Here is a 26740-nt window from a genome sequence, read left to right on the forward strand (position 1 = left end):
ACATAACCATGTCTAAGGACCTGTTTGCATTAGGGCTCCCTTGCATAGTCTGATAGTCTGTGCCCTGGTTTGCACATACACATTTATGGGGAGGGGGCAGCCCTAAAACAGCATGAGGAGAGCAACACAAGATTCTCTTTTTCCACTGCACAGGTAATTTCCTATATGAACCAGGCTCATCTGCATAAGAACCCAGACAGAGACCCAGTTCAGTAGAGTCTCCCCTGAAGCACTTTGTGTGATCTAGCATTACTGTTCTTATATACGGCTCTACTCATACAACTACCTTCGGAAGAGGAAAGTCTTGTGCCCTTTCAACCACACCATTTAGGCACCACATCAGCAGGGAATATTTGATCTGGGGTTTCAGGAATGAAACCTGACAAGGGTTTGTAGCATTAACTTTATTGCGGGACTCATGTAGATGGCATGGTACACTTAAATTTACAATTGCTTCCATCTCTAGCACTTTCAGGGATGTGTCCCAAACATGGGCTGGGACTCCATAAACCACTGAATTAAGATCTGTCCGTTAGAAGCAACATACCAAATCCAGCTACAATTAGAATGAGTGCCAAAGGGGGGGAAAACAACACTTGTAGTTGCCTCTGGAGTTAAGTGAACCTGCTGAAAACCCTCTCTCTCTCAGTTGACAATCTATTTAGCAATAGACCCTGCTATGCAAAGGTCAGGTTGATGTAGAGCTATTACTGACCATACATCCTGAAGGTCTGCTCCTTCCGATTCAGCTTTTAACCTACCAAGTATTAACCCCAGTTGTTTAGCTATTTTCCAGCCATAGGGTTATATATTTTATCAGCTACATTTACTCAGCTAGGCCAGGTTCCTACTAAAATCTGGCATCATTTGTAGTGTGAATTAAACCAAAAACTCTGTGGGGATCCTCATGAGTTGCATCTTCAGACAATTTATTTTCAGCACTCAGCTGTTCACTGTTGAGATAAATGCAGGTATCAGAGGCCATGGAGCTGCTTTTGGTAAGGTGGTCTTCATCCACTTCTAATGTAGGATATTTCTTTTTTCGGAGGTTTTTGTGTTTTCTTTTGATGCTGTGATCCAAGGAAGCATAGCACATCTGTCTCTCGGCTGTCTGCTGCACACACACACAAATTAATAGATAGGAGTTAAGGGGTTGTAGGCATTTCTTTTAACCTATGAGATTCTTCATATATGACTACTGATGACTACAAACAGAACTCAGTTCTATGACTCAGCAAATTGAATTGTGGGCATAACCAAATCCAATTACTGCTGTATTTTTCATATAACAGAGAGAGAGAGAGAGAGAGACTATACATACGGTTAGACTAATATAAGTATGCTGGTTTGGCAACAACTTGGACACACATTTCTTAGGCTATTGGAATTATTGATATACTTGCATCCTGTCATTTTTATTAATAAGATGCTGTTGATCTCTTGATTGACTCTTTTCATGACCTAAGTCAGGGATAGGGAGCCTGTGGCCTTACAGATTTTTTGGACTTCATCAGCCCCAGCCAGCTTATCTAATGGTCAGGGATCTTGGGAGGTGCAGTCCAACAACATCTGGAGGGCCACAGATTTGTATCTCTGACTTTGGTCTTGTTGGCACTGTCCTTGGGTGGTTGATTCACCTCCTACCTGTATAATCGCTAATGCAACATTTCCACAGTAGGAAGCTCTTTCTCTGTTCTCCCTTTATTGTTTATTTGATTTTATTTATTTGATTTATATCCTGCCCTTCCTCCCAACAGGAGCCCAGGGCAGCAACCCTTTCCATTGGGTTCCTAGGAAACTCGTCCAACATCGGTTTTCCTCCCTCTGCTTGCTGTGCCTAGGAGATCCTATCTCTATATGTAGCTTTTAGTACCATTTATCTGCTGATAACACCCAGCTCTTCCTCTCCATCTCAGAAATCTCTCCTCCCTTGCCCATTCAATCTCATGTCTTTAATTGCCTGTCTGATGCTCTGCTTGGATCTTGTTTTGCTGGTGTTGATGCTCCTTACCTGGATAGGTCTGGGGCAGGGTAATGGTGAGATCAGAGCTGTGTGGTTTCATGACAGGACAACAACAGCATGCCCACCAGTGCAACTGCATGACCGATTTTGCCACCGGCTTGCCTCAGCCGTGTCCAGAAAAGGAGCAGTAACGCCAGCAGGTAAAAGGCACTCCTAGCCACTGCAGCCGCTTGGACTTCAAGTGACAAAGGTGGGTCAAAGAGCCTCTCCCCCCCCCAAGACTATGGACCTGGTCTTTTCGGGGGTGCACAGCCCCATCCAGAACAGACCAGTTTTGCAGTTCCCAGATCAAGGAATGCCCCACCACATGACTTCTGTCTTCTCAGGATTTAGCTTCAGCATCTTGGCCCTCATGCAGCCCATCAGTGCATCCAGGCACTGGTTCAGAACTTGTATGCCTACACTTGACTCAGATGTAACTGAGAAACAGAGCTGGATGCCATCAGCATACTGATGATCGAAATACCCTAATAACTGCTCCCCTACTGAAACTAAGCCTCGATATATGCAAGTGAAGTTGCATCTTCTTCCCATGGTTGCCTCCTCTTGTATCAAATTTTAGATTGTGTGGTCCTCGGTGCAGGAACCTCTCTTACTTTGTTTTGTGCCAGTTGACACTCTTAAGCTATTAGTTTATATGCTAATTGACAATTTCGTTTGTGACCAGGAGTTATGACATATTTAGGTATTTTGGTTCCTAGAGGTATTTCTCAAATGACTAAATTGAATGTAAACTGATGACAAAGATCTTGATTTGGAAAGATTGGCATTTTGGGGGTAAGGTTAATACACTTGAGATGAATATCTTGCCACAGATAATGTATATGTTTCATGGCATTCCTTTATATATTCCCAAAGTATCTTTTCAAAAATTTAATGCACATTTCAGAAATGTATTTGGGGGAACTTCACCTCATTTTTCACTTTAAAAAGTGCAGTTGTCAATATTGGAAGAAGAATATAATTTTCCAGATCTTGGTCTATACCGTAAGACAACCTAACTTAGGCTGCAATCCAATACACCCTTACCTGAGAGTAAGTTCCATTGAACCCAATGAAGCTTACTTCTGAGTAGACATGTATTGGATTGCAGCCATCTTCATTCAGTTCAACTTTGTATAGCACCAAGCACAGTAAAGGTGCTTAAAAACTGTTGGTTAATCATTGAAGCATTAACAGTAAACCGAAAAATGTGAGTGGAAGGAGAAAATGTATGTTCAATGAACGCTTGCATAAGTGCTAGCAAAAGACTCCTTGAAGTGCAGCACCATAAAGTATTAGGATTATGTGCTAGCATGAGAAATGTGGTAAACAAAGAAGACAGGCTGAAGCACAAGTTTGAAGCATAAGGATGTATCCAATGTAGGCAGCACAGCACTAAAGCAAGCATTCTGTTGTCAGAATGTTCTCCCCTGTGAACCCCCCCTAAATCTTTTCTAGAGGTTCCCCGAACCCTCCAGAGCAGATTACAGGATGGCACAGGGTGCACACAGGGGGAAAAAGGGGGGAACCCCATTGTGTTAGAGGTAATCCTTGCGCTTGAACAATTATTTTATTAAATACTGCTCTTAGCACCAAACTTGCGCTAGTAGAATTTATAATCTCGTGCAAAGTTCCGCCAGTGGACCCATTTTATTGGATTCCTCTGTTCCGCTGTTGAGAAACAGACTTCTGTGAGCAGACGTTGTGGTGAGCCATAAAAAGGTCTTCAAAAGAGCTTTATGTAAACATAAGGAATTCTCAGGTTTGGGTGGAACTTATGCTTCAGTTTTTATTATAGAAATCTTTTGTATAGGTTGGGAAAACCCTTTGGCTAGTCTAGGGGCACTTTCTTTGGACACAAGTTGACAATATCATCTGGAGAAAGGAAGAATATTATCGGATGCTAGCATTTACAAGCACACAAGCAACTCTGATGCAAAATGTCATCCCTGTATAGAAAGCAAGTCCTCAGTAATACCTGTACTTCATTGGCAGATGTGTGAGGATGGGCATTCATTTGTTCATAGCAGCTTTCATCTAGAGATTATATGAAATAGAAAATTCAGTTATTGGATGATGCGACTAATGATTTAAATGTCACCCTGGGCTCCTGCTGGGAGGAAGGGCGAGATATAAATCAAATAATAAATAAATAAATAAGATGTCCTGCACTGAGTTATAGTTTCTTTTTTTTTTTTTTACAATAATTTTTATTCAAATTTTCATAAAACATACAAAACAAAATCATAAAACATTCAAAGACAAAAAACAAAACAAAACAAAAATGATTAAACAAAAAAATAAAATGTTGACTTCCCATTTGTCGCAGATCAAATCAGTTATAGGTCTACAATATATAACAATCCTGTCTCTTAAATTATATTATAAAATCACTTTCCTCCAGTAGTTATCTTAATTAATCATCAAATCTCATAAACATTACTTTATTCTTTCCACAAAAAGTCAAAGAGAGGTTTCAATTCTTTAAGAAATATATCTATCAATTTTTCTCCAAATAAACATGTCGATTAATCCATCTCGTTAATAATAATAATAATCTTATTGTCATAACCATAGTCCAAATAAACATATCGATTAATCCATCTCCTCAAAATCTGTTAGGTCCAATAATTTCAATAGCCATTATTCCATTATCCCTATTAATTCCATCTTCCATCTTCAATAGTCCTGTTAAGTCCAGTAATTTCAGTGTCCAATCTTCCATTATCAGTATTCCGTAATAATCTTGCTGTCATAGCCATAGTCATATAATAAGAGTCTGATAGGAATTTCCTCTATCCCAAATATTTTCTTGCCATCAATTCTGAATAAGTTGCTGAAATATTGTTGTAAAGTCATATCTCTGTTCTTCTTTTTTACAAAATGCACTGGTTCATCTCTTGAAAGTTTTTCCATTGTCACATGGCTGCTGTTAGTTCCATAGATTTTCTCTATATCAAGCTCCATCACGTCATTCCAGTCCAAAAGATTATCCAAGCCATTGATAACTTTATCTCTAATATCTTCATTAATTTCTTCAGAGATAACGTTAAATTCCAAACAGTAGATTTTATTTCTAATATCCATAAACTCCAGATCTTTTTCCAATTCCACATTTGTTCCAATCTCCAGGGCTTGTATCTTCCCTTTATTTTTTCTTTTCTCATCTCTGATCTCATTCTCCTCTCTCACAGGATCCCCTATTTCTTTAAGCTCCTGCGTCATTTTGCTCAGTTCAATTTTCAGCTCCTTACTACCCTGTCGCAGGGTTTGTTTCGTTATCTCAATCTCATCCATTATTTTCTGAAACATAATTACTTCCAGATTCTCAGCCACTTTCTTGATTGCCATTTTTAAAACCACGAAAACAAAGCAAAACAAAAATAAAGAAGAACCACTTCTTATTTCAGCAACAATTGGGTTAATATTCCAGGCTTGATGACATCACAGTATAAACAGAGCAGCCTGCCTTATCTCTCTATGTTCAAGAATACAAAACAAATTTAGTTCCCAGCATCAAAACAGTTAGCGGCGTCGTGAAGAAGCAGATTCGTCAAAATAAAATAGACCAAAAAGAGAATAATCCCAGACAATATAATATTCCTCAGAATAGAAATCCCTCTTCTGTGTATATCTTTAGAATGCACTTCCAGGACAGCTTTTTGCAATAGAAACAGAGATAAGCTGTTAATTTCGTGAATAACAGAGAAGAGTTATAACTCACCCAGAAGCTCTTTAAAGCTGATTAAATTGACAAATCTCTTTTTGCTGCAACAATTTAAACCAAGTAAAAAAAATAATAGAAAGAAGGGTGCTTGCCTGTTAGTCTGTTTTCTCTTTGAAGAAAAGATAAACGTATCGCATTAAACAGATAGAGCTTGTTCGGAAGTCCGTCCGGCATTGCTGGCTGGACCTTTTCTCATAAATTAATGAAATCCAGTCCTCCCAACAAAAACAGGCTTTTGAGGTTGATCTCTACGTTTCTCCCTGCCCGGGAGAAATTTCATCAGTCAAAAAAAAAATGTTCTGACTGATTTATATCTGAATAAGCTTCTTTTGAGGCGGGAGCCCGTCTCAAAAGCAGGCACAAGCGAAGTCACCCTTCCCGGAAGTCCACTGAGTTATAGTTTCTAATTAATATGGAATATGGCAGTTTTAAACATGGCATAAATTTTAAATATATATCTAGAATATTCCCTGGATTTGAAAAATATTAAGATACAAATGTGTCCCATTATCAATATTTAAATTCTCAAATCTAAATTTATTTGTATGTATTGCATACAACTGTGTTCGTGGACATTCAACACAGCTGTGTTGTGTTATCTTCATCTGTGCTCCTGAACAGACCTAGATCTATACTTTCTGTTCCTTTTCAACACTCTTCTTACTCTCATGAGTAATGGCTTGAAATAGTCACATTAATGCAGTAGATAGACAATCTTAAATGCAACTTACTTAGCATCTCTCGATGAAGATGATTCAGGTTGTCATAAACAGGACATTCTTCAGTATAGAACTCACCAGGGCTGTAAAAGAGTTTTTTTCAATCTATAGCTATATTGTATCCCATGATGCAGGAGGGCCTGGTTGTGCTGAGTCACTGGGGTGGGTGGGTTTGATGGTGGTGCCCTCTTTATGGAACCACTTCCCCCTTGAGATTAGACAAGTGCCAACATTAATGGCCTTGTGGCACTTATTAAAAACACACCAATGCTCCCAGGCTTTTTCAAGCACTTAATTTTCAGGAAGTTTATTACAGATTTTTAACCCTGGTCAAGGTTTCAGTTGTATTTTATATATTGCCATTTTAATATCAATGTTATATTCACCGTCTCGTGACTGATGTGAAAAGCAGCACAAAAATGTCTTTAATTTAATATTTATATTTAATTAAGATAACCTTCCATACCAGTCCAATTACTCTTCACCCAATTACCCTTAAACAATAAAGCAAAAGATAGGAAACAGAACATTTGCCATACCTTGGACTATATTGCGGTTCATAGTCTCCATATATTTTTCCTGAAAAATATTTTGAGAAAATTAGGAAAACTGAAAATGAACTGGCATTTTACACCTTCATATAATTCATTCTCTGAAAAGTTGTTGCATTGTTCAAATTTTTCCTGCCTTACTGCTTTCCCATGAGCAAGTAGATTGAGCAGCCTAAAACAATAGCTCACTCTGTTTGTGTAGAATATGTATACCCTTACAGAGCTTCCATTAATTCACTGAAGCCCGTTCAGGAAATGTCCCAGTGGATGGTGCCCCATGCTTACTGGTAGAAGAGAGTGCTATTCAGATTTCCCCTCTTGGTGCATCAAAAGGCCTTTGATGGAGAATTTCTTCTTTTGCTCTACTGTGCTTTTTTCGTCATGTTGGAAGAGGCATTTGCATGTGATCTTTTAAAAATAACAGATTCCTTAGGAAAAGTATGCAATTGAAAATGTCGTTATGGTAATGGCTTGTTAACTTAGGTTGTAAAATTAATTATTCGGTCTACTGATAAACTGTCACTTAATCTTTTGTGCATCTTTTGTGCACTTTTTTAAAAATCCTTTTTTTTAAAAAAAAAAAACCTTTTCCCCCTAAACAATATGTTTTAACCCTTTTTATTTAAGATGTTTTTAAAGCTTTTTTTAAAAAATGTTTTTAAAGTTGTTTTAATATATTTTAAGGTCTGTTTTTATGATCCTTTAAAAGTGTTTTTAGTGCTTTTGTTTGCCTCCTGCTGGAAGGAAGGGCGGGATATAAATCAAATAATAAATAAATAAATATTCATTAAAGATTTGTTTCTTGTGTTTTTTTCCTACTTTCATAATAAAAAAAAGAAAACCAACCGCTATGCAAATTCTTACTAGTCATGCAGCTCTATGCAAATTCCTGGTTCAGAAGCATTTTGATACAAGAACCAGTTGCTGGACAGCAGCAGGAGAGGGTTTTTGCCTTCATGTCTTGCTTGTGGGCTTCCTCAATCTGATACCTCAATCTGGTTGGCCACTATGGGAATTAGGAGGCCTCACTAGACGGCCTTTAGTCTCATCCAACATACCTCTTCTTACGTTCTCACATTCAGATGCTTGTTCATGCATAACTGCCCACAGGTTTAGACAGTACTTTTTTTAAAAAAAAATGACATGCCAATATTAATATCTTGATCAAAGTGCTGTGGGTGCCAGCACAAAATGGTTGCCATGCCATTAAAAAAAAAAGGCACTGGATTGAGATATTTTCCTCCACATTTGCATATATTTTCTTGAGTCTAAGCAAGACTTTGTACTGAAAGAGTGAACTAGAAGGGTCACTTTTCTTTTTACCTCTTGTAAACCCCCCAAGTAAGTGAACAAAGGGTATAGTAAAAGCATAACAGGGAATATCTAACATGTACAAAGTGGTCTTGAGGGCATGGCCATAACTCAGAAAAAAATCTCAACTTTCCTTGGTTGAACTCTCCCACTGGGGACCAGCTAGACTCTTGAGCATCTCTCTTCTTATTCTATTGCATACAAAAGTGAAATAGCGCTGTCTGCAGTTACTGTAATTTACAAAGTACCCTAGTGTTCCAGTCTGTCAAGCCACTGCATTACTGGCATCATCTCACCTGCATAATTCAGCTTTTCATATTTTCAATGGCAATAGCACAGCTCTCTGTGATGTTATTCAAGTTAATTCCAAGGCTTGAAAATTTTAACTGTTCCTTCTTGCTCCATTGTAGACTATGTTTTTCAAAACTTAGGTCTCATAACTTACTAATTTCTGCTTAGGTGAACATATAGAACAGGCTTACACAGAGTAAGAATATTAGTCCATGTAGCCCAGTATTGTCTACAGAGTCTATTCTGTTTGGTAACAGCAAGGTCTCATCTACACACACAATATGTGGAGTTCCTTTAACTGGAAGTTTAAACCTGTGACCTTGTACATGCAAGGCATGTGCTCTAGCACTGAGCTATCATTCCACCTCTTATATTACAATGGCAATTCAGATATATAATAGTTTTGTATATGAATTACAAACTAATTTATAAATAGAAACACAAATAACATATAACTAAGATAAAAATAACATTTACCTTTGTTCATATCTAGTCTACTTCCCTAATATTAAATATAAATGCTGAAGAATTTGTGATTTTATTGTTTTGTGACAGTGGTGCTTTCTCCTATAGCACAGTGGGGAGAAGAGCCTGGCTGGGAGTCCAGAGTCTGTGAGTTCAAATCCCTGCTCGTGTCTCCTGGGTGTCAAGGGCCAGCTAAAGATCACCCCACAGTGAGTGGCTCAGGAGTTACGTGCCCTGCCACCTATGCAGCCGTGAACAAGCTGCATAGTCCCAAGGAGCCCAATTGCCCCCCAGCTGGCAGTTGCGGACAATGAAGGGGCTGGCTTGTGCAGCTGTGGCAAGCTAAGCAGGCCCTAGCCAGCTGGGGAGGACTAGCCTCAGAGGGAGGCAATGGTAACCCCCCTCTGAATACCGCTTACCATGAAAACCCTATTCATAGGGTAGCCATAAGTCAGGATTGACTTGAAGGCAGTCCCATCCCCATTATTGCATCAGATAACTGAAGGTATAGAATCACTTTATAGGATTCTAGCAATTCCACATACCGTGCTGTACATCTGTTGTCTCTTACCTTTTCTTTTCTTTTCTTTTAAGTAGTATGAAATATTTTTCATCAATGAAATAAGCATAATTGTGGTTACAAAAGCAAGAGGTATCCAGTAATAGATACACGAATCCCCCATTTCTGTAATAAAAATATTTCCACAAAAACATTAACACCAAAAAAACATTTTATTAATCCCAACGGTTGCAATCTGGTATACAGTTCAAGCATGCTTATGTCCCACTAGATTTGTTTGTTCGTTTGAACTTCATAGGCCTTGTGACCTTAATCGTGTGTTCAAATTATGCTCACAGGCTGATCCTGTTTTAGTCAAGCATTTTGTTCATAACTAGTAGCTTGGGTTGAAGAAGTGCATTATGATCCCCTTTAATAGACACATCCATCAAATTCAATAGGTTTGGATAAGCACTGTATTAGGAATGGGCAATTTCGAAGGAGATATGGGTCTCCTTTGCTGTACTGGGTCATAAATGAATGTTCTACATCTATCAGAATTTCTAAAGCGATTATATGCAGACAATGCAGTTTTAATTTCACAAACCCAGTTAGGTCTTAGACGAGCACTCACGGGATTAGCAGACTATGGTAGGCAAGAATATCTAAACTATGCAAAAACAAAGGTCATTGTGTTTTCCAAAAAGAGGGTTAAATACTCTTGGTCCATACAGCAGGGTTGCCAGGTCTCCTGTTTTTGCCCTGGAGACCCCAGTTTTTGGAAGTCCTCTCTGAGTCTCCGGGTAAGTCACCCCAATCTCCAGACTCTTAGCTTTCATTATTTTAAAAAATTAAGTTTCTAGGTGGTCCAGTTTAAGAGAAATACACCAAAATGTCAGCTCCCCCACAACTTCTGTTAGAAGTCAGCTGCTCTAATCCCTGCCCTTTCAGGTTTTTAGCTAATAGGTGAATTCAGGGTTGTGACTGATGAAAGATTTGCTGACCTACAGGCAATAGCTAGAAGCCATTGCAAATCCTGAAAACAGTTTCCTTTTCCTGCCTGTCTGCACATCAGAAGTTGAGTGGGTGTATAAATTTCAGCAGCCACAAAATTGCTTTTCTACAATAATATAGCAGGAAATCTAGAACCAAAGATCACAGCAGGATCTTGGTAGGCATGCACAGTGAACAGCTTCAGTTATGATTATAAGAAAAGTCTACATGCAGTTTTTTTAATTACTGCAAAAATAGCATATACATTTTATCTTTAAAATAATTTTTGAAAAGAAATTTTTAAAAGTGTACATGCTGCAGCTTATGATGCCATTATAATGTATTATATTTTCTAATTATAAGGAGTCAAATAAGTTTAAATATTCCTGGGCTGTTGAAGACAGCAGTTTGTCTTACTCAGCCTCTTTCGAAAACCTAGCCAATATGAAGCTTAAATCTTATACTCACTTTTCTGGGAGTAAAGCTGCAATGCTAATCCCACATACCTGGAAGTAAACCCCATTGAATTCACTTTTGAGTGAACATAGCAAAGGATTGTGTTGAAAACCTTTCTCTCCCCCTCCACTCCATTTTTTTTAAAGCAATGAGGCAGGGCTTGCTTAGGTGTCACTGCTTTTATGCAGTAGGAAACTAATACTGATTTTTCTAAAAAAGATATTCTGCAGTGACCAACTGGTTTTGACAATAAACTATTATATGGGGTTTATTTATTTATTTATTTATTTATTTAAAATATTTCTATCCCGCCTTTCTACCCTATAATAGGGCACTCTGGGTGGCTTACAAAAATAAAATCAAGCACATACATAATAAAATTGTAAACAATAGAATCACCAAAACATTAAAATAAAATAAAATAAAATAATATGTATTTTTACATCTCCAGTTTGTATGTATATATGGAATATTTCCAACAACCCTTGAGGTGAGGTTGGAAATGAAGGCAGCTGTAAATTAATGAGACTTTCGAGTGAACATAGCAAAGAATTGTCTTTGTGTTGTAAATCTGTCTCTCCCCATCCAATCCTATTTTTTAAAGCAATTAGACAGGGCTTACATAGGTATCACTGCTTTTATTATGTAGCAAACTAATACTGATTGTATTTTTTTTTAAGTTCCGCAATAACCAACTGGTTTTGACAATAAACTATCATATGGGGTGTATGTATTTTTACATCTCCTGCATGTGTGTACAGTATATTGGAAACCAAGGCAGCTCACAACAAGAAATAAATCCCTTTAAAATCCAATAACCAGGAGAACAAGTATAAACAGTTGCAAAACAGCTTAAAGTGGCATGATTCTAAATTTTGGGATGGGTGAGTGAAGTTTCTTATTACTTGAGGTTGTAGTTTTGTGCACCCTTCCCCGTTTGAGTAAGCCCCATTTAATACATTGGGACTTGCTTCTGAGTAAACAATCATAGGATTGCACTATAAATATCTTTACAGGTTGTGTAAATAATAAACATCTTTGGCATTCATGCTTATATAAATATTTATTCATACAATGTCTCAATATGTATCTGATTTCACACTATGGTTGTACATTATTATTTCCTCTATATTTTAAGTGTGTCGTTTTTCCTTGGAACGGTCAAGGTCCCTCTCTGTTGTTTCACTCTGAGGGGCAGATTAGGCTGAGAGATGGTGAGTAGCCCATGTTCACCAAGAAAACTTTGTAGCTCATTTCCATTTTAAAAATTAATTGAAATGATTTATATGCAGACAAAATTTATAAAGTAATGAAGATCCACACAATACATTTAAAGCACATCCAACTCGCATTTAAAGCACATGACTTCTCCCAAAGAATCCTGGGGAGTATAGTTCTCCCCTCACAGTTATAGTTCCCACCACCCTTAACAAACTACAGTTCCCATGATTCATGTGCTTCAAATGCATGCTGTGGATCTGCCCTAGGTATGCTGTGCATTCATTAGTGAATTGAAAAGAACAATTTTAAAATATAATTTTTGAAATGGGAAGGGCTGTAGCTCAGTGGTAGGGCACATGCTTTGCATGAAAAGGTCCAAAATTCAATCTCTGGAAAAGACTATTGCCCGGAATCCTGGAGTGCCAATGCTAGTCCATGTCATCAGTACTGAGCTAGATGGTACCAAATGGTCTGAGTTGGTGTAAGGCAGATTCTTTTTTTCCTAAAAGAGGAAAGAGACCAAAGGGCCACAGTGGCTCTGAAATTTATTTATGTATTTTACTTACAATATTTATATACAGCTTTATTGTAAAAAAAACCCTCAAAAAGGTTTATGGAAGGAATTAAAACAATAAAATTATTGGCAAAAACAGCTAAAAACAGGTATTTAAAAATATTCAAAATAATAAAATGAACAATGAGCTAAAAACAGATAAAAAGCATAATAGCTTCTACATGCCTGGGTAGGCTTGCCTAAACAAAAAATGCTTTTTAGCAGGTGTCAAAAAGAGTACAATGAAGGCACATACCTAATGTCAATAGGCAGGGAGTTCCAAAGTGTAGGTACTGCCATGCTAAGAGCAGAACAAGTACTATGTGATATGCATAAAATGAAAAGTACTTGGCCTTGTAGCAAATCAATAACCAGTGAAGATTTCAGAGCAGAAGTATTATGTGCTGACAGGGTCTCACTCATGTCAGCAATTGTGCCACACCATTCTGCAGTAATTGCAGCCCCTGGGTCAGGTTGTGCTGCATGGGGATTTCTGTAACCTTGGCTAACTGGCTGCCAGGTTGTTTTAGTTTTGTTTTTTAGTTAGGAACCCTGACTTCTTGTAGGATGCTTTCTTGCTTACTCATAGGAATTGTGTTGTGGTTGGTATGGTATTGCACTTAGGAAATCATCATTGTCTTTTCTTTTTCTTTTTATATTTGCATTTCATTTACCTTTAACCCCTCTCCCTTACATCCATAGAAGCTACAACAATGGTTCCATGTGCCCAGCTCAGCCCCCATAAGCCCATTAATGATGCACCTTGTTTGCATGATGGTTTGTTTCTTGCCCAATAGTGGTAAAAAGGAATTCACATACTGGGAAGTGTGGCTTTGGTTGCTGTTGTTTCAAAGCTACTGCCTGTGATGGTATGCCAAACCATGTGTGTTTTCTGTCTGTCAATTGTTATTCACTGGAATTGGGTTGGCTGTCAAAGTGAGTTTATAGCAGCCCACAGGGTAGGCAGAAAAGGGTAGAGAATTTTCTTCACTCCTACTCATTTCTCAAACCTGTCTCTGCAGTGAAGGGTCAAGTCTGTAAAGAAGTTTGGAGCAGCCACATTAAAAGGCAGGACAAGGCATTCCAGGCAGGGGGTTGCCAACCCTGCTTTGGTATGGATATCTTTGCAGAGGATCCCTAATCAAGCCTTACCATAGCACAATCCTAACCATATCTGCTCAGAAGTAAGTCATGTTGAGTTCTATGGGACTTAGTCCCTTAGTGTGTTTAGAATAGCAACCTTCAGAGGCATCCATCTTTACTCCTGAGTGCTTCCATCTAACATCTCCACAACACTAGGCTCCCTTCTTCCTACAATGGCTTTCTGGTGACTGGTCTGGCCTGAGGGCACTTAAACCCTTCTTGCCAGAAGCTAGTAGGCTAAATTATATGTCCCTACCCAGGCTCCCTAGGCAGGGGAGAAGGAATGATCCCATCCCTTTAGGTGGACTTGGGGCCTACCCCATGACATCACCAGAGTCTGCCCCATGACTTCACCAGAGCCCGTCCCTGTAACATCACTAGGGCCCACCATTTTAATTTCAGGGTTTGGGATGCTTCTGACTTGGCATCCCTACCATGGATGGACACAGGTTAGTACAAGTCAGCTCTTGCAAGTGTCTTGGTATTTGGTATTTTTACTCTTCCAAGTGGCCCGTGGAGGCTAAATTAGCAAAGGCAAATGCTGAGCACACAGTTAAAGCAGTCCTCAGGTTTTTCTGTACAAAAGAGGCAAATTTGTTTCAGCAGCCTTACAAGTGTATATAGCAAAAGTTGTCAGTCAGATTTCATATGGAGAATCAATCTTGTTCCCTGGGCTTAAATTTATTCTAGAAGAAACTCAGTTCCTTTTTCTTAGAGCTACATTGGATACACCCAAATGTGTTGCTAATGTTGCCGTCAGTTTGGAAGCTGAACTCAATTCATTAAGCAGCTTAGGATGGACATATTCTATTCATTATTGGCTTCGAATCTGTTCTTCCACTTCTCCAGTGTCTCTGGAGATAGAAATCATTAACACTGTAGTAAATGAAAGGAAGTATGTTATTTGGATTAACAGCACAATCCTGTATATGTCTTGTTTATTTATTATTTATATCTGGTCTGTGGCCGTAATAAAACAATTCATTCATTCATTATTGATTATTTGGTTTATATCCCGTCCTTCCTCCCAGCAGGAGCCCAGGGCGGCAAACAAAAGCACTAAAAACACTTTAAAACATTATAAAAGCAGACTTTAAAATACATTAAAACAAAACATCTTTTAAAACTTTTTTTAAAAAAGCTTTCAAAACATCTTTTAAAAAAGGTTAAAAACATATTAGGTTTTTTGTTTTTTTAAAAGGTTTAAAAACATATTAAAAAGCAATTCCAACACAGACGCCGACTGGGATACGGTCTCAACTTAAAAGGCTTGTTGAAAGAGGAAGGTCTTCAGTAGGCGCCAAAAAGATGACAGAGATGTCTTCTCAGAAATACGTTCCATTTGAGTTCAGTGGAGCTTACTCCCAGGTTATGTGGGCATAGAATTGCAGCCTTAAACAGTTTTGATCCTTTACTATAGGGAGGGCTCTTGTTGTTACAATACTGACTGGTACAGAGTAGCAGCACCTCTTTTTTTTTTTTGCTGCCCATAGCAGCCATGTTGTCCTGGAACCCACTGCACTTTTATCAAGATATCAGTACCAGCACCGAATTTTTTACCAAAAAAAAAAGCACAGGGGGACCCTGTGACGTCCTTCCCCGCCTGTGACCATTAGTGATGTCTTACCAATGTCAGGCCCACCTTATGATGTGCAGCCCACCTCTGGTCACCCCCAGTCAGGAACATCAGGTTTATTTTTACCTTTCACCGCACTAGCACCGATCTCAAAAGATCCCCCTGCTAGGACACACTACCCAACACTCTATATCCCTTATAGCCTATAGACTGTGTCTTAGTCTCTGCCTGGCTATCTCGATACCTTGTGCCTATGGGTAAAGGTAATTCCCAACCCCCCCTGCAGCCTCTTGCCTCTGAAGCTTACAGCTCTGGGTTTCTCTGTGGTACTGGATACAATATCTTTTCCTCCGCCGCTGCCACCATTCGATACAATTACTGTTCAGCCTTGGTTACTCTGCCATCCCCCCTGGATTGTGTATCCCAGCTGAAGAATCAGGCTTTTAGTAAACCAAGAAATATTTATTAAGCATTAGAAATAACAAGATTACTTAAGACTTTGTTGACAAGCTTATGGTTTCATATATGTTTTGTTATGTACTTTACTTCTTAATAATTGCCTCAGAATTCCTATTTCACTCTCTCAACAGCCACCTTATACTCTCCACACCAACCTCTACAACACACCAACACACTACCAAAACACCACCCCGATTCAACTGTCATCCTCTCATTTATACTTCCAGCCATTCCAACGCTCAGCCAATCATCCAGCATTCTACAGCCCATATACTCCCCCTCCTCACTCACTCCACTTACCATATGTCTTATATTAAACCAGCACTTACCATATTTACAATCAGGAACATCACAGACCCCCCTTCCCTTTACTACAAGCATTAACCAGAAACGCCAAAAAACATTAAAAACTAATGAAATACCCAATTAGAGAGATAGTAGTGAGATAGGTATATAACAAGCAACAATCCCACTATCAAATTGCTTTCAACTATTGGGGGGGGCAGCTAGCATCTGACCGCTTCCAGGTTGTTACTGTTCTGCAGGTGACAAATTCATATTGCAGAATGAAAGTCAATTTGGTGCTCTTCCACAACAAATCTGCTTCCAAAATAAAACATAAATAAAAATAGACTTACTGCATTAAGAAAATTGAGGGGGAAATACACTGGAAAAAGTGTGGCATAACAATTACTCTATGCACCATCATGTGACCTCCCAGCAAACAAATTAGAATGAATACTCAAACACCCAAAGTCATATAACCTTCCTGCAAACTTTGTGCAAATATATCAGGAAAAATGCTCAACAAACAGGTAAAGTAGAAGTGACCTGTCTTCAGTCACACAGACCACTGCATTAAGGATGGACTGGCTGTTGAGTTTAACACTGAATTCTTCAACAGTGTATGATCAGACATAGTAAGTGACGTTCAAACTGTGGACAAGATTAGCTACACAAAACCCAAATTGTGCCATTTGAACAACAGGTAATATAGCAGTCATCAATAGCCAACAACAGCAACAGCAAAACATCTACAGTATATTTTTCTGAACTGTGTGATTGAAGCTGGCCATGACTTTTTTCAAAAAGCAGCAGGGCAGGTGATCTCTGGAAATCTCCCCCTCCAAAACTGGTATGTGCCCCAATTTTAAAATGGGAACAGTGTGTTGTGTGGTCAGCAGGAAAATGGTTTGGGGTGAAAGGTTAATCCCCTTCCAACTACACAATGATCTTAATCCAGAATGACCACACACACAGCACACACAACATACAGCTGCTTTGGGGAAAGAAAGAGGCATGGCCAGTTGCAAGTGCACAACTGAAAAATATGCTTGAATTTTCCTCCAGTTTGACCCTTACAAGGTTGTTAGAAAGAATGTTGACTTTGCAAAGGGCAGGTAAAATTGTATTCTAAATAGAAGTCTAAAACTTTGACTTCAAACGGATATCACTCATCATTTAAAACAATAGTACATAAGAGGATTTTTTTTAAAAAAATCCTCTCTAAATTTCCACTACAATTTTTTTAAAAAGACTGAGGCAAGGGAGGACTGAAAATGAACACCTGCCCTCCCCGAGGTGCTGCCCAGCTGTCCGCTCCCCCAAGTCTTCGTATTTTTCCTCCTGGGGTGTACAATAAATGCACTTAAACTTTGTCCCTTTATCACTGGATATCCTGTTCGGAGGCACCTTCAGCCTCTTTTACACCCACCCTGGCTTCTGAGGTTTTTACAGGCCCTGACCACACCCTTTCATGTTTATTTTCAGGGTGTTAAAGGCTAGGAACTTGCTGCTTTTGTTTTGTTTTGTTTTGTTTTGTTTTGAGGAAAAAATGGACGGGAAAGAAAGTTACTAAATTATGCACTTGATTCCACCTTCACTGTTGGTACATTACAATTATAGGGTTGCATTCAACTAAGTCCTACTCAGAGCAGACCCATTGAAATTAATGAATCTTAGTCATATCTAATAACTTCAATGGCTCTGCTCTGAGTAGGACTAGTATTGAATGCTTGCTATCCATTGAATGGTGAAAAACAGAGAGCCCTCTGACAATCTTTTCAGATGACATGATGTTCTTTCCCAAGCAAGTCTTCACTACAAATATAATGTAACTGTCTTAAAGGCAAAATTACATATGGCACTCTTATCTTTCCCCTTGCAGGACACAGGAAGGTATCTTACCCCAAGTCAGACCATTGGGCCATGTATCTCAGTACTGTTTACACTGGCTGGCAGTGCTCTTCAGTCTTTTCCAGTCCTATCTGGAGATGCCAGGGCTCAAACCTGCAACCTCCGGCATGTAAAGCATGTGTTGTGCCATGGAGCTACAGGCAAAAGACAGTGGAAAAGGGAGGGTTGGTGTGAAGCAGAAAAATGGGACAAGCTGGGGGAAAAAACTCCTCCCGTGTGCAGATCTTAATCTTCCACTTTCATTTTCTGCCGCTCTGGACCCCATTTTGTAAAACAAATGCAGAAACAAAATGAAAGGAACAAACTGCATGTGACTAGGAGACTTCTCTGCAGCCACTTTCAGAACAAGCTTCTCTTGAACTTCTGTGTTTTCAGCTACAGACTCTTAGCAGCCAGAGGATATGGAGTTCTGATGTTTAAATTCTATCTAAGGATTCTTTCAACGAAGTACTTGTTTTAATTTCACCCAGTGTTATCCACCCATTTCCAGTTGGGAACTGACAGGATAGTAATTGTAAAGGGTTTTTCTTTATGGTCAGTTTTACATAGTCCCACATTTTGCCTAGCCAGTATTTAATGTTTGGTTGCCTTCGAAATTTGGCATAAACTATTATTGCTGTCATGATTGTGTAAGTTATTAGTTCTCTATAAGCCCCTCCAAACAGCTATTTTATTCTACAACATATTCTTGATACAATAATAGTGCAGTAGTAGCGGATTTATTTTACTTCAGTTTGTTCTGCAATGCTTTCCCAATGCTGCCACATTACTGCTGTCCAGATAACACCACAAAAGCAGAACAATAATAAACAATCCACAACAATTGTTGTATAAAACGTTACGGGATTTCAGCAGGACATTACAGGATATGCACTGACTGGAAAAGAAGCAGTGTGAGTGACCACCCTAAAACATTTGTAAGCACAAACAGTATTGAAAGGGGGAGGGGTCACGTATGATAGCCCCGATAGCATCATGAGCATAAATCATGATGCACAAGAAAAAGGAGGGACCCTATCTTTAATTGGCATATTATTGGTAAGATGAAATACAAGCAGACCAATCTGTATATTTTCCATCTAAAGATTTACCTTGTTTCCATTTCATTTTTATTTTCTCTCCATGAACTCCACCATATATAACATAAATTGTCTACGGTTTTGCTGCAGGGATCAAGTAGCTAAACAAACAACACAAGCTTTATCCATTTAATAACAGGAACTCCCACTTAGCCTTTTGTGTAGTTGTTGAGTCCCCCCCTCCCCAAGCATTGGCTATACTTTTTAGGCTTATAGGCTCACTGTGCTGCTTTTAACTATTACCTATAATACATGATAAGGACCTTTTGAACTTATTTTATGTAACTTTATTGCTGTGAGCCACCCTGGGATCCAGTGGTGACTGGTGACTTAATGTCAGTGGGACCATGGAACTGGCTCTGGGTTTTAATCCAAACTTTCAAGAAGCTTTTCAAAGTGCGGACGAGAACCTGGAGCGGATTCCACTACCTCGCTGACATGGAGCCACCTGCTGCCACTGCTAGGCTCCCCTTGGGGAAGAAATGTGGGTTATAAATGTGAAATACTAAATAAATAAATCCTTTGCAAACTGACATTTCAAACAGTTTGAACTATAATTGATGTTTATTTTACTTATTAGCAGGAGACTGATATACCATCCATATGCACAGCAATTTTCTGTAATGTTCATATTTAAGAGGGGATGGGGAAGCATGGCCAGTTATCTATAAACTTTCTAATATTGGTGAAGATAAAGTATCTCCAACTGTTCTTGTTTGGTATCAGTTTCCAGAGGGGCAGCAATGGTAACCTGTTGCAACAAGAACAGCAAAGAGTTGTGGCACCTTTAAGATTAACAAATGTATAATAACATAAGCTTATATGGAAGACAGTCCACTTAATCAGATGTATGAAGGGTTATCCTAAACTGGCAGATAGATATACACCTGGGTATAGAGAGAGAGAAAGGAAGCGGTGAGATCAAAGGGAAGTAAAATGCAAAACACAAACCCCACAGTTTTGTGTGGATATCACAAGCAGTAGGGCTTGAATGGACCAGAAAGGATATTTAAGCCAGTGTGTTATAGAAGCTATAATTAACAAGACATCTACTATATCTTGCAAAACGCTATTAGTCTTGTAGACCAAGAGTAGCTCTTATGTTAATATACAAAGCCCTGAACAACTTGCATCCAGAATACCTTTAGGGCTGCCTTAATCCTTATATCCCAGCTTGATCACTAAGATCATCTGGAGGAGTGCTGCTACTTCTTCCCGATATTATAGAGGCTAGCTTCAACTAGAAGTTAGGCATTTAGGATCGCCAATCCCATGCTGTGGAGTATTCTTCAACCAGAGATCAACCAGGTATCCCTTCAGGCGTCTGTTAAAGAACTTTTAATGCAAACAGCCGTAATAAACTTTTTTGATTACCCAGCCATTTTAATGATTTTGTTTCTATGGTGTTTTATGTTCTATTGCACTTGCATATATTGTTCTACACCTCCCTGATATTTTATATCAAGCGGATCGTCCAATTTCCAATTGCCCCTCTTACCCATAAGCCCCAGTGACACGTTCCCACATAGTTCTAGAGGATCCCCTGACCCTCAGGACAAGACTTACAGAAAGGATGAAGTGAAGAGCTGTAAGCAGGAATGCCTCAGAACACAATAGCTTGTTTGCCACCCTGGGCTCCTTCTGGGAGGAAAAGTGGGATATAAATTTAATAAAATAAACAAACAAACACAAGTGAGGTTTCACTTGCACCTTTTTGAATTAAATACAATATATTTATTATATATACACAAATCAATTTCCTTTCAGATTGGAATTATTTGTTGTTAGGTGCCTTCAAGTTGATTACAACTTATGGCGACCCTATGAATCAGTGACCTCCAATAGCATCTGTCATGAACCACCCTGTTCAGATCTTGTAAGTCCAGGTCTGTAGCTTCCTTTATGGAATCAATCCATCTCTTGCTTGGTCTTCCTCTTTTTCTACTCCCTTCTGTTTTTCCCAGCATTACTGTCTTTTCTAGTGAATCCTGTCTTCTCATTATGTGTCCAAAGTAGTTTAAAGGAATCAAAAGCTGCATATCTTCAAATGATATCCTAGGTATAGGATATATCTCCTGTATAATTTACAACTGGATGGCCAATTTTATGCTAAAATGAAGGAAGAGCTTTTCATGAGCTGAAGAGTAAGCTGACTTGATAAAATCAGTGGGACAGTTTTTGGAGCAAGCTGTTATTCCAAATGAATGGAATCAGTGTTACCACCATCCCTGCAGGAAAGGTTGCAATGCAGTAGCTCTTCAACAAGACTAGTTCTATCTTTTTTGGTTTTAATTTCAAGAGTAGTTTGGCAGCATAGGAAGCTGCTTTATAGCGAGTCAGACCATTCATTGGTCCATGTAGCTCAGGACTGTCTGCTGTACTGGAAGCTGGAGTACTGAATCAACAAACAGGAACAGAGAAGCATGAAGAGGAAAACGAAAGGTCTCTTGTCTCTAACTTACAAAATGGAGGACGACGTTTTTGGGAGTCACGAAGATCAGGTCCTGAAAAAGCTGAAGAAGAGCTAATTTGTGTCTTTTCAAATTGAGACTGTCTTACCTCCAGAGCAGAGCATATCTAGTATAAAAAACCTGGCTGAATGCGGTTCTGTCATCGTGACACATTTAAATGTTTTTTTTCCCTTTTAATAATGTTATTTGTTATTTAATTTTGAGAATTGCATTATTTTATTGATGTATGTATTGTTATATTCGTGTTTTTGTAAGCTGCCTTGAGGGCCTTTTGGCCATAACGCGGGGTATAAATTTAATAAATAAATAATAAATAATAATACTTTCTGCATGCAAAGTATGCCACTCAGTACCACTAAGTGGTAGTTCTTTATGGTACTTCTTATTTATAATTTACTCCTTAAGCTTCAGATACACCTACCCCACCCTCTCAAATTCTGGTTGGGACTTAATGTAAATAACCATCAACAACAAAATTGCCATAGATTGGGGGTTCCCAAACTGTGGTCCGTGGACCTGCACTGATTCACAAAGTTCATTCAGGTAGTTGGTGGTATGTCAGTGGATTTGTGGTTGGAGACAGAGCAAAGCACATCCATTGCATTAAATATTCATATTGGTTTTTGTTTTTTTCTTGCTTCTTTTATTTCTTCTATTGTATTTTATTCTATTACAATTTGAATTCTATGGCATTCAAATTGTAATACAATGCAATATATAAGAAATTAAAGAAGCAAGAAAATACAATTAAAAACCATTCAGTGTCTAGCACAGTGCATTACAGTTGCTACAACAGGCAGAAAAATAATGTAATGCCAAGTAATGCCCAAAAGTAATTCTGGAAACGTTACAATTACTCCACAAAAGTAGTAAAATTACAAATTACAAATTGTTGTACACCGCCCTGAGAGCTTTCTGCTATAGGGCGGTCTAGAAATGTAATTAAATAAATAAATAAGATAAAAATAAATAAATAAAATTACTCCTAGTTCTATTACAATCAAAATGTAAAGGAATTACCCACTCGTTACTCAAAAAAGTAATGAATTACAAGTAATTCGTTATTTGTAACTAGTTACTTCCAAGCTCTGGGCAAGAGTCAGATGCATATCACTTGAGCCAGTGTGGTAGGAGTACATGTGCTAGACAAAATGCCACTTAAGCTCCTGGCCTTTAAAAATGATACAGGAAAGCAGACTTTGGAACAGCTTTGCTTCTTTCACAGTATATGCTGGACAATGTGATAACAACCCAATTTATACAAGCACTAGATTGCCAATTTACCATAAATCTAAGCTGCTCTCAATGCCAACTGGCTAACTTGGATCTTGATATCCAAGAACTGCTTCTGAAATTATATATCTGTATGTGACAATGCAGAGTGGCAAGCAGATAGAAAATGGCTCATGGTGAACATTTAATAAGGCTGCGTGTAATGCCAAAGTTGTTGGGACTCTTTTAATTATCCCAGCATTTAATGTAAGTCTGCAGTAATTTTCTGTTCCCTTCATTGTACCCATTTTCAAAATGTGATCTGGGAAATATAATGTTGGACATGCGCAGCAAATGAAGATGACAAGAACAGAACTGTTCTTTTGTTTTAATAAATAATTGTGTAGGAGTCACTGATCCTATACCTCCTATTTGTGGGCCTGTGTGAGACTTTCTCACAGAATGCACAGTTATAAGATGGGGGATACTTGGCTCAGCAATACGACATGCAGAAGGATCTTGGGATTGTTGTTGATCACAAACTGAATATGAACCAACAGTTTGACATGGCTGCAAAAAAGGCAAATGCTATTTTAGGCTACATTAACAGAAGGATAGCTTCCAAATTACATGAAGTATTGATTCCTCTCTATTCAGCACTGGTTAGGCCTCATCTTGAGTACTGCATTCAGTTCAGGACACCACCTTTTAAGAAGGATACAGACAAACTGCAACAGGTTCAGAGGAGGGCAACTAGGATGATCAGGGACTAGAAACAAAGCCCTATGAGGAGTGACTGAAAGAACTGGACATATGTAGCCTTGAGAAGAGAAAACTGAGGGAAGATATGATAGCACTTTTCAATTACTTGAAAGTTTGTCACACAGAGGAGGGCCAGGTTCTCTTCTCGATCCTCCCAGAGTGCGGGACAAGGAACAATGGCCTCAAGCTACAGGAAGCCACATTTCGACTGAACATCAGGATAAACTTCCTAACTGTTAGAGCGATACAACAATGGAACTGATTACGTAGGGAGGTGGTGGGCTCTCCGATACTGGAGGCATTCAAGAGACAGCTGGACAGCCGCCTGTCAGGTATGCTTTAATTTGGATACCTACATTGAGCAGAGGGTTGGACTCGATGGGCTTAAAGGCCCTTCCAACTGTACAATTCTATGATATGATTCTCCCTACAGTCCTCTCACCCTCACCCTTAAACCTCAATGTATATGCAAATACACCATTTTGCCAAAGCATTCAGGTGAAGACACATGAATGCTGTTTGGGTGGTCTGCTGCAGAGCTTGGAAAAGTTACTTTTTTGAACTACAACTCCCATCAGCCCAATCCAGTGGCCATGCTAGCTGGGGCTGATGGGAGTTGTAGTTCAAAAAAGTAACTTTTCCAAGCTCTGCTGTAATGCTGATTTTGCACTGAGACACTCCTGAAAATGAAGAAGAGGATAAGTGGAGACTGGCTGCTGATGCTGACCATTTACAAGGAAAGTAGGATTACAGATGGTTCCACACCACACACTGTATGGCAGCTTGCTGAATGAAACAAAATGGAGGCGAAGCACAAAAGGAGAAATGGCTATTTAGAGCATTCAAGAGTACTGTGTTCATCCTGGATAACTATCTACTATCCAGTTTAACAAGTTACTACAAGTCCCCTGGGGCTGCGGAAGTATCAGCTCCTAAGAAAATTCAATAAGCGTGGACAATCCAAGCTAAATACATTGCTATGTCCAACGTATTGTGTGAGAAACAGGCAGTGTGCAGACACTACTTTGGGATTAAGAATCTTTTAAAGGCCTGCTTAAGAAAGGGGTAGGAGATCCCAGCCTCCAGGAACCTCAGTCCTTTGAATGAAGAGATCATAGTTTATTCTCTACTCATTCCATATGAGGCAAATGAAAGGAGAAGCCGCTTATTATTGTAGAGATATCATTTTACCATTCCCTAGAAACAAAGAAAATATTTTTCCCAGTTACTCAGTAACATAAATAAGGTCTTGTAGCACTGACCCTTACCAAAAGCAAATCCATTAAGGCAGCAATCCTGTACCCGCTTCAGAACTCTGTGGGACTTACTTCTCAGTAAACATACATAGGATCATCCTGCAAGTTACTGATTAATCTTAAATCAACACAAAGTAATCACCTTCATGACCTTTCAAGATAGGTTTTAATCTTTTGAAAGAGGTCTTTAAATGGCAGTCAATCATAACACAGTTAATTGGGTTTTTAATATTCAAACTGCATGGCTTCAGAGGGTAAAAGGTACAGGATAAAGGGCAGCTGTCCCTTGAATAAGGCAGCAGTTATAAAGCACAAATATTAATTCTACCTAACAAATAACAATAGAAGTTTTCCTCTACCTAACTAGAGATCGCCTATGGTTGATGAAATTGCCAATAATGACTAGTCATCAGAATCATTAATACAACTGTTGAGGCTTTGGGTGACCTGCTGTAAAATTTGTAACCTTTTGGAAGGCAATTAGCCTAAATAAGCATGCCCATAAATTGCCAGTAAGGAGGAAAGGTACGTACCTTTCAATTTCTTGCTGTTCAGAGATAGAGCACTTTCACTCAGATAGGAAACAAAACAGGTTTCAGAGTTGAGACAATCTCACAGACTGTGAGGGCTGGGTTTTCTTGGCCCAATTTTGAGTTGATCTGGGCACTTAAACTGCAAGTTTAAATCTTTGTAGTTGCAAACAGGAAATGCAGTAGGCAATGAGGGTTCTTTTGTTGCAACCACGGGACCTGAGCTAAGATTCCACTCTCTTCATTATGTTGTTTCTGAAAGAAAAGATGAAATACGCCCAACTGATGTTTTTGAAGTATGACAGTGAAAGCCCTCCATCACCAATCCAAGTGTTCTTGAGTGAAGCCTTTAACTATTCAGATATAGCATGCATTGCATTATGGGACTTCACATTTTTCTGGTATTATGACATAAGACAACAATAACACTCATATAGTAGAACCTCTTCTAATTTTTAAACCCATTTTCAGTCACATAGGATGGAATACAAATTGTGGATCCTGATGAGCCCTGAAGCAGAAAAACAGTAAGAGGAGTCTCACAGGTCTTGGCAACTTACATTTTATCATTTACTGGCAGACCACCATTACCACCCTGTAATTATGCTGAATGAGTAGACGGTGGATGGAAACAGTTTTATATATTGCAGGAAATCGGGTGAGGGCATGTAATGAATCTCTACACTGCACATCTCTACATCTCTTCTTAGAAGTGTAAAGAGAAAGGTTTCATTCACAACAATGTGCAACTTTTTGTTTTGTTCTGTTTTCCAAGGAGTGAATGACAGCCAGGGGGAAGCAAAGTTGTGTTCTCCAGGAAGACCCATGGTTCATTGATAGAGCATATGCTTTGCATGCAAAAGGTCCCAGGTTCAATCTCCCTCATCTCCTCTAGGTAGGGCTGGAAGAGAACCCTGGAAATGCCAGAGAACCGTTGCTAGTCATTAAATACAATACTGAGCTAGATGGCCCACTGGGGTCTGACTCAGTGTACAGCAGCTTCCTATGTTCTTACGTTTCACACTGGAATAGAAGAAACACCAGCCTCCTGCAGGATTTGCCAACATAGTGGGGTAGTACTGTGCTGCCATCCTCCCAACAGCTGTATCGTTGCTGCTTATTGGGAAGGGGCAGTGGTGAGGTGAGGGCTGCACAGATTCACTGGCGAGAGCGGCAGATTGATCTGCACGGCCCTGCCCTTGCTGCTGCCCTACCCTTCAGAGAGCCCTCTTCAGAGAAGAATTAATTGAATACATGAGCAGAAA

At 39.0% G+C, this 26740-nt stretch overlaps 1 protein-coding gene across 2 annotated transcripts; it reads right to left on the minus strand.

Moving 5' to 3' along the window:
- On the minus strand, positions 1–25724 carry LOC133385940 (T-cell receptor-associated transmembrane adapter 1). 2 transcript variants are annotated; one of them, XM_061629536.1, is made up of 7 exons: positions 25479–25724; positions 20811–20885; positions 9641–9754; positions 6991–7030; positions 6464–6534; positions 3984–4042; positions 1–1114 (listed from the first exon to the last, which is right to left on the minus strand). In XM_061629536.1, exons 3-7 carry the CDS (start codon positions 9750–9752, stop codon positions 851–853), a joined length of 546 nt encoding a protein of 181 aa, XP_061485520.1. In that variant the 5' UTR covers positions 9753–9754; positions 20811–20885; positions 25479–25724; the 3' UTR covers positions 1–850. The 2 variants fall into 2 exon arrangements, with proteins under 2 accessions (XP_061485520.1, XP_061485519.1); XM_061629535.1 differs by lacking the exon at positions 20811–20885.
- Between the last annotated feature and the right edge of the window lie 1016 nt (positions 25725–26740).

Source organism: Rhineura floridana, chromosome 5 (genome assembly GCF_030035675.1).
Source record: "Rhineura floridana isolate rRhiFlo1 chromosome 5, rRhiFlo1.hap2, whole genome shotgun sequence".
Classification (NCBI taxonomy): Eukaryota; Metazoa; Chordata; class Lepidosauria; order Squamata; family Rhineuridae; genus Rhineura; species Rhineura floridana.

Bases quoted from the DNA above. Each gene is read 5' to 3' on its own strand.
- LOC133385940 (XM_061629535.1), bottom strand. From the start codon at position 9,752: ATGGGGGATTCGTGTATCTATTACTGGATACCTCTTGCTTTTGTAACC. The intron at 6,535-6,990 runs GTATGGCAAATG...ACTCTTTTACAG, and splicing joins GAACCGCAATATAGTCCAAG to CCCTGGTGAGTTCTATACTG. The intron at 4,043-6,463 runs GTAAGTTGCATT...TATAATCTCTAG, and splicing joins TCTTCATCGAGAGATGCTAA to ATGAAAGCTGCTATGAACAA.